At 35.5% G+C, this 9,382-nt stretch overlaps 1 protein-coding gene across 1 annotated transcript; it reads left to right on the top strand.

Moving 5' to 3' along the window:
• Nucleotides 1-3,896: 3,896 nt before the first annotated feature.
• Nucleotides 3,897-6,273, top strand: LOC133871483 (uncharacterized). The gene is made up of 4 exons (XM_062308924.1): nucleotides 3,897-4,379; nucleotides 4,737-4,856; nucleotides 4,963-5,532; nucleotides 6,085-6,273. Exons 1-4 carry the CDS (start codon nucleotides 3,897-3,899, stop codon nucleotides 6,271-6,273), a joined length of 1,362 nt encoding a protein of 453 aa, XP_062164908.1.
• The last annotated feature ends 3,109 nt before the right edge of the window (nucleotides 6,274-9,382 follow it).

A 9,382-nucleotide genomic window follows, 5' to 3' on the forward strand; every position in this document is an offset into this window, starting at 1 on the left:
TTTTATTTTATTCTATTCTATTCTATTTTGTATTTGATAAAATAGATATTTACATATAAAATAAATGTTCTAAAAAATAAATACAACTTTTAATTAATACTACATACATATTTTGGTATATTCTACGATTTGAACTTCAATTAAGTCAAGTACGTTTAGTATTTATATGGCTATTCTAAAGTTTATATTTGTGTAATATATATATATATATATATATATATATATGGTATATCTACATTAAGAATATATACTTATTTTAATTAATACTATAGACATATTTTTTAGTATATATAGCATTAACCCTAGTTTAGTGCTATATATATATATATATACACATATGGTTAGGGTTGTGTAGTACACAAATTTCGTATTAGTCATTGTATACTATATACATGTGTTAACGGTATATTTAATATATTGAACCCTAACCCTAGTTTAGTACTATATATAGTATATATACACGTATAGTTAGGGTTTAGTTTTGTGTACTACGTACACAAATAAAATATATGCTGCAAAAAAATATATATGTCAACTTGGGGGTTAATATTATGTACATAATGTCTATATACAATTTATATACCCTAACCCTAGATTTGTGTGTGTATATATATATATATATATATTATACTTTAACAAATGAATACTACTTTAATTTGTTATATATACACTTTTTTTCATATATTTTATATATTAAACTCTAACCCTAGTTTAGTGTTATATTTGGTATATATACTTAAGGTTAGGGTTTACATCCGTATCATATATATCCCTTTAAGAATATATGTCAATTAATATACATGCAATACTATATCCATAATATTGTACATGTACTATTTATTAAAAAATAACCCGAGGTTTAAGCTATATATAACATACGTATGGTTAGGGTTTATATTAACTTGTGTACGTACTATATATACATCTTGGTATTTTATCTTATAACTAATTAATACTAATTATGTCCTTGTTTATCTTAATATGTGTGTTAATGGTATATTTTATATATTGAACTCTAACCCTATTTTAGTGCTATATATAGTATATATACTTAGGTTAGGATTTACATCCGTGTCACATATATTCCTTTAAGAATATATGCCAATTAAATTTCATGCAATACGATATCCATAATATTGTACATATACTATTTATTAAAAAATAACCTTAGGTTGAAGCTATATATAGCATACGTAGAGTTAGGGTTTACATTAACTTGTGTACGTACTATATATACATCTTGGTATTTTATCCCATAACTAATTAATACTAATTAGGTCCTTGTTTATCTTAATATGTGTGTTAATGGTATATTTTATATATTGAACCCTAACCCTATTTTAGTGCTATATATAGTATATATACCAACATATATATTTTATCTGCACTTTGGAAAATTAATACTACTTTATATATACCAACATATATACTTTTTTGCGTGTGTTTTATTTATTGAACTCTAAAGTTCCGTATTCTAGTTCTATATGTGATACATCATTTAGGGTTACGGTTAAGGTTAGGGTTTACATTCATGTACTATTTAAATTCTTTAGACAATATATGCCAACTAACTTCCAATTAATTTGCATATATATATATATATATATATAATATTCTACATATACAATTTATATACCTCGACCTTAGATTTGGGCCATATATAGTATGTGTACGTATATATAGTTGGGGTTTACTTTTGCGTACTATAGAAATATATACATTTTTAAATTTGTCACATTAAAAAAGTCTAAACTACTTAAAATATTTAATTTAATGAACCCTTACGTATCCTAGCTAGTTTAGTGCTATATATATAGTATATACACTTAGGGTTAAAGTTTAGGGTTAAGTGCGTGTTTCAATATATATTCAATTAGGGTTAGGGTTTATGTAATATATATATATATGGGAAAAAAACACTTTGCCCCCATGATTTATCTACGGCCTGACAATGTACCCCCCAATGTACCAAAATTTAGATATGACCTTCCCGAACTTGCCAACGCATGGCAAAAAATACAACCCGTCCATTCGCCAGTCTGTTTGAATGGAAAGTCGATCACGTGCGTTGCACGTGACCGTTTAAGACAAATCCCCTACCCAAAATACCCCCGCCTCATCAAGCCTTTATCCCGTACGTGCATGTCTTTTTCCCTTTGTCTCGTGCATGCATTTGGTCCCCACTTAGCACTGTCGAAGTTTCTACACGAAGGCTAACCCACCGAGACTTTGTCGCCGAACTCCACACCGACAACGGAGGATCTTTTGGAACCTATCAACTCCAAAAGGCGTTCAATAAAGGTTAGTGCCTTTTTTTAAATAGTTAAAGTATTTTTTTTGTAGGCGATTTGGGGGGTTTTGTTAATCTAGGGTTTCGGATTTTGGAGTTTTTGTTAGTTTATGGTTGTCGGATTTGGTGTTTTTGTTAATGTTGTTTGTTAAGTCTCATGTTTTTATATATAAATTAACTGCGATTTGGGTATAAAAAATGTTAGGGTTTGTCGGGATTTGGGGGTTTCGGTCCATGGGTTTTATAGTCATTCATGGTGGTCCCGATATGTCGTTTTTTCAATATTTTGGAATGCTTGGACTGAGACAGTGATTGGAATAAAGTGGTCCCGATCTGTAATTTTTTGGCTAAGTTTGCTTTGTATCTTTTTGGCTAAGTCTGTTTTGCACTTGGGTTTGTCGAGATTTTGGGGTTTATATGCTGTGTGTCCATTCATAATGTATGGATGCTACTTTATATGCAGTGGGTCCATGTGTATGGATGCTTAATAAATTAATTATTTTCATGTTGTACTGATGTTGGAGCATTATGTAGGACCATTATTTTGATGTTGTACTGTACATTGGGCCCTGATGCTATTGACATGTGTTGTATATATTAGTTGCAGTGGCTTATTTATTATAGTGGTCCCCTTGTCCCATTGATAATGTATTTTGTTGTGTGCATGTTTAGGATGAAGTTGGTGTTTGAGATAAACTATAGAGGTAGGTTTGATAGAAAATGTGGATGTATTTATGTGGGGGGTCAAGTGGATGTTCATCCAGATAATGTTGATCCGGATTATATGACATTTGTCCTGATTGAGTCTATTTTGGGACAATATGGGTACAGTCCAGATGATTTGATTTACGTTAGGGACCCTAACAAAAATCTAGTGGATGGTTTACAACTAGTTTCCTCGGATTATGATGTGGCTTATCTAGTTGCCAAACATGTGGATACTCCTATTGTAGAGCTTTATATTGTTTCTTTCCAAAGTAATGTAGGAGAGGATGGGGAAGATTGAGAAAATGATGAAGAGGGAGATGATGGAGGTAGGGTTGATTATAACGACACATGGTGGGATGATAAAATAAGTGATGATGAAGATGTTTTTGATTATCTGATGGATAGTGATGGCCCCCCAACAATGCCAGAAACGGATGAGGGTGTGGAGGGTGATTGGGAGGATGGGGATGAGGATGGGGATAGGGATGGGGATGGTGCTGATGTAGAGGGTGGGGGTGAGAGTGGGGATATTTTGGATGATGGTAATGGCGAGAGTGGGTCATCTGTTAACATCAAAATGACATCATTTGAAGATGTTGAGGTTGATGAAAGAGACTTTGACATTGGTAGAAGTGACATTCTATTGTCACCAACTGTTAGTGAAGATGAGGATGGTGGGATTTCATCTCACCATGGTGTGGAGTTCCAGGAAATTGACATAGGCAATCCAGAATTGAAGCTTAAAATGAAGTTCTCTAGCATACAACTTTTTAGAGAAGCTGTTGAGTAGTACAATGTGAAAAGGGGAAAAGACATAAAGTTTGTGAAAAATGAAAGAGTAAAGTGTGTAGCAGTATGTAGAGATCCATCTTGTGAGTATAGAGTTTACGGTAGACAGATGGCGACTGAGGCATCATTTGAATTGAGGTCCTTAAGACCTAAACATACTTGTTCTCGAGTATACAAGAACTCAATCGTCAATTCAAGATGGATATCAGATAAACTATATGATAAGTTTAAAATTCAGCCGGACATGCCACTGCGAGTGATACAAGATGAAGTCAAGAGGAAATGGAATGTTGAAGTAAGTAGGAGTCAAATGTATAGAGGTAGGAAGAAGGCAGGGAAGAGGTTGTACAGTTGTTTAGGTGAGCAGTATGGCAAGCTATGGGATTACTGTGAGACTTTAAGGCGTACTAACCCGGGCAGCTGTGTAATGATTAAGGTTGAAAAAACAAACCCTAATTTGCCTACTAAGTTTCATAGACTCTACATGTCCCTTGCAGCCATGAAGAAATGGTTCTTGGAAGGTTGTAGGCCTGTCATAGGCCTAGACGGGTGCTTTTTGAAAGGACCCTACAAGGGAATACTATTGGTTGTGGTTGGTCGAGATGCCAAAAAAAAAACATGTACCCGATTGCAATTGCCGTTGTAGAATCTGAGATAAAAGATAGTTGAACCTAGTTCCTGGAGTGCCTAGTTTCAGATCTTGGTTCACATGAGAGGCACACTTTTCCTACATTCATTTCTGATCGGCAAAAGGTTAGTTAAATTAATTAGTTACATAGTTTTAGATATTATGATTTCCTGATTTTTTTTTTCTACATCTAAACTTACCCTTTTGTACATTGGAATGATGCAGGGTCTTATTCCAAGTTTTGATACTGTTATTCCAATGGCGGATCACTGAATATGTGTACGGCATTTATATGCCAACTTTCTAGATAATGGGTTTCAGGGGGTGGCCCTGAAGGAATTGTTGTGGAAGGCAGCATCGTCTTATACTGAGGTCGACTTCAAAATACATATGGAAGAAATTAAGAGAATCAGTCTTGATGCCTTTGACTACCTAGACAAGGTTGACTGACCCCAGCGGATGGTCACGAGCATGGTTCAACGAATCTCCAAAATGTGACCTCCTTGCCAACAATATCTCCGAATGCTTCAATTCATATATCTTGAAGGCTCGTGACAAGCCTATTCTGACAATACTTGAGATGATTAGGAAGCAGCTCATGAGAAGATACCAACTGAAAATAGATGGCATCAGCAAATTGAAAGGTAAGTTGTGCCCTAGAATTGTTGAAAAGCTTGAATCCGTTTGTGAAGCAGCATCAGACTGCCTTTCCTGTTATTCTGGCAATGGTATGTTTGAAGTGGAGCAAAGAAGTAGGCAATATGTTGTTGATATTCAGAATAGGAAATGTGGCTGTAGGAGGTGGCAAATGACTGGGATCCCATGTACACATGCACATTCTGCCATAACCTATCATGGACATCACCCAGAGGATTATATGGATTCATGTTATAGCATTGAGACGTACAAAAAGGCCTATGCTCCACTCATATATCCAATGCCTAGTGAGGAACAATGGATAGGGACTGAGCATGATGTTTTGGATCCGCCAAGATCAAGATTGATGACAGGTATACCTCGGAAGGTCAGAGTAAGAGGTCCTGATGAGTCGAGAGTTCCTCAGAATCCTTATAGGATGAGAAAGTTTGGATTGAAGGGTAATTGTGGGCTTTGCAAGGTGGTTGGACACAACACAAGGACATGTCCAAAGAAGAAGGAGCAAGCATCTAATTATAGGCAACCCGCAACAGAAATTTATTTGCCTACTCCACCCACACCAAGTGTTAGTTTCACTAAGCAATATGTTTATATTATATTTGATGTGTTATTTGATTTTTGCAACTTCATTATTTAATGTGTTAGTTGATGTGTTATTGATGTTGGCCTTCAAGCCCAAAGCATTGGATGTAGCAGTAGTACAAGGGGAGGTGCACAAACAGCAACCAACAATCGAAAGGGTGGTGCACAACTAGCTACCAAAAAAGTATGTGGGATTCAATTTTTGAACTAAAATTCACTTTAATTACTTGGGGATGATAGTGATTAATCACATGTGTTTTGGTTCTAAGAAGAGTTTAAGGACAATTACTAATGATACACAGTAACCCACTGCCCACCCACTACAACAGTAGAGAGAAATTTGATACTTATCTTACTTTAGTTTAGTATTTAAAATGCATCCTACCTACCAGCTTATTTATCAATCTTCTTTGGACTAAACTTATGGCAGGAAAGTGACCTTGTTGGACTTAGATTGCCAAGCTGGAACAGGCAACCGACAGCACCCAGACCACCACCACCACCACCCATGAGAGAGTCTAGTAGAATCAAGAACATGTTTCGGACAGTTCCAATTAATCCTCAACCTCCTGTTTTTATTGACCTGACTGCTAGGTCTATTGCTGCTAGAGATACATGAGGGAAAGTAGTTGGATTGACTCCAAGAACCCCACAAGTTGCTGACAGTGGTGTAGTGGCAACATCCTCAACAGCGGGCAAAGGAAAAAGGATGGTACATTCCATTGAAAAGGGATTACAGATTATGGAGTCAAAGCAGAAAAAGAAAAGGCCAGAATGGAAGCATTGATGCTTTTTTTTTTGGACATGCTTTTTATTTTTTGGAATGTAATGATTGGTATGTGACCGGTGTTGTAATGGTTTTTTTTTTTTGGACTGTAATGTTTTTTGGGAAGTTTGTATGTGACCGGTTTTGGACTTTTGGTTTGTGTGAAGTAGCTTATGGACATATTTAAATAGATTTAGATAGACTTGGACAGATTTGGATCATGTAAGTTTGACTTGCAGATGTTGAAATGTTGTTTGTGTAGATGGTCATGTATGTTTAGTAATGATAGTGGTTTTGGATGCATGTTGGACAGATTTTTGGACAGGTTTTGGTATGCATGTTTGGTAGGCTTGGCAATTTTTGACACGACCCATAAACCCGGCACGAACACGACACGAAAAAACCGGGTTTGGGTCATAATCAGGTCAACCCGATTATGACACGGTTAAACTTTAAAAAAAAATAAAAATTAATGCTTCACGCGAATCAAGCCTTTCGGCCATTTTCAGTGTTTTCATCACCGCACCTACAAACACATCTCAAAACCACAAAGGTCCACAATCCCCACCACGCTTCTCCACCGAAAGCCCTCCTCCACCAAATAATCTCCCCCGTCACTGGTCACAGCCACCACCTACCCAACATGTGACGACCCATTTTTTTTTTTTTTTATACAAAACATTTCATAAATATTAATCTCTTAAAATACTAATGGATCCTCACAGTGGCACGACGATGTGTCGCAAAGCCAACATATGGTACATACCTCATAATATGTACCTAGTAAATCAGAGTACAATATCTAACTACTATGCAGCGGAAAACATAAACTCAATAGCGAAAATTAAATCTTAAACATCTATCATAAATTAATAACAACAAAAGCCATTTAATATCTATGTGTTTAAGTCTTTCCACAATATAAATACATAACAAAATGGCTTTATACAATAACGAGTGACCCATGCGTCACAAGCCACAACAAAACCTATAAAACTGAGGACGCCCATGGTCCCGCAATTACGACCATCGCTGCAAGCTTCGGTCATAATATCCCAAATGCACGTCTACGACCCCCATCAACTACGACCCGAGTACCTGCATCCAAAAGGACATCATCTATACGGTTGTGGGGGTTTGCCACATCTGTATAGGTGAAATTATAAGTTCACCACCTCAGTGATATTAAACTAACTGAGTTTTCACAAAGAACCAACTTTTCTTTTTAGTCTCGCGTACACTATAACAGCTACCACTTTATAACATTTTGTTTGAAAACCCCCATAGCTGATATAGCAAACACCGACTATCAGAAAACATTTAAAACATACTATGTAGTTGGACCCATACGTAGAAGTTCCATTGGCATGGAAGCAACCACGTATAAACCCACCTACAATATTACTTTTATGTTGGTAGCTCAAATGCACATAGGTCTAACGTTATTAACTGTGATAAAACTGTGCCTCAGGGCATTACAACTTCATGTCAAAGCACATAGTTGTCCATGCGGTTACTAGAGTAAGACTCTGATATCCAAGCACTTCTTACTGATGTGCCACGACAATCCATCTACCTACTCCCAAGCCACACTGATATCGCAACCAATAGCGTCATAACCAAGCACACTAAGCTTAAAACATGCCATCTCGCTCTTTAGTACAAGCTTACTATCATTTTCCGAACATGGTTAACACGGAATCCTAGGGCATTACAACTTCATGTCGAGCACATAGTTGTCCATGCGGTTACTAGAGTAAAACTCGGATATCCAAGCATTTCTTACTGATGTGCCACGACAATTCATCTACCTACTCCTAGGACGTTGTATTACTCATACCGAACCATGACAATATTCTTGTTCGTCCAAGCTCAATGTTATAAAATTATGCAACTAGACGATAGCAGTATATATAAGCTCTTTTGCCATTAAAACTCTTAGGCATACTAATACGTCTAGTACAAAAACTACGATATTCTATATCATGAAAACATAACACTATTTAAACAATGATATGCATGCTTATGATGGTCTTTTCATTCTTTGTGAGACTTTCCTTCCTTTCCATTCTTTGAGGCTTACTCTTCCTTTCATTCTTATACTTATGCTCATGCTCATGCTTTATGCTTTACAATTCAAACTCTATACTCCTATTCTTTACAATTCATGCTTTCTTCAAATACAATAAACCAATCAACATGAAACTTTATCATTCTACTTTGCATAATTTAAATCTCAACCGCAGCTCACATTCAAATATTTTAAAAAACAATTCTACACATTTCATCCATACACCATTTCATAACTTCATTGATATTATTTGCACATAGTTGAAACTACTCAAATCAACCAAAACAGATATATTCAACATACAGTTGGTTCGGATTTATGAAACAACATATATATTTTGCAATTCTATAATATATAAAAATAACAGTTTCTCAGTGAGTAAAATATCACCTGGCTGCATTAGACTCTTGACTTGAACACCCCTCGGATTCTAGTCACTTGGACTCTACATTAGAGAATCAATTCAAGTCTCCAATCCAGACACTATCCTGCAAACATTATAACGTCAGACTATGCTATGGGACTCATTCTATGACACTAAGACTACCCGCGTACTCACACGTCTCATTACTCGCTTTTAAGTCTAGTTAAGTATCCTAAACTATTATTAGGTTATCAAAGTTAACATATATATTTAACTCATGTATATGCATGTGTATATATACATATACACATTCAATGCTTAAACCTAATCCGATGATACACTACGATACTTAGTGTGCATGGATAGGTGAATTGGGTATTTAGTTACTATGTTATCATTATTAACTATTAAGCTTTATTTATCAAACTCTTATTAAGCTAAACATATTCTTATAACACACTTGGGTATTTCATCTTACATAGATAGACGCATTAATAATCTAGTTACGTCACTAACTAAATCCGAAA

This window comes from Alnus glutinosa, chromosome 6 (assembly GCF_958979055.1).
Source record: "Alnus glutinosa chromosome 6, dhAlnGlut1.1, whole genome shotgun sequence".
Classification (NCBI taxonomy): Eukaryota; Viridiplantae; Streptophyta; class Magnoliopsida; order Fagales; family Betulaceae; genus Alnus; species Alnus glutinosa.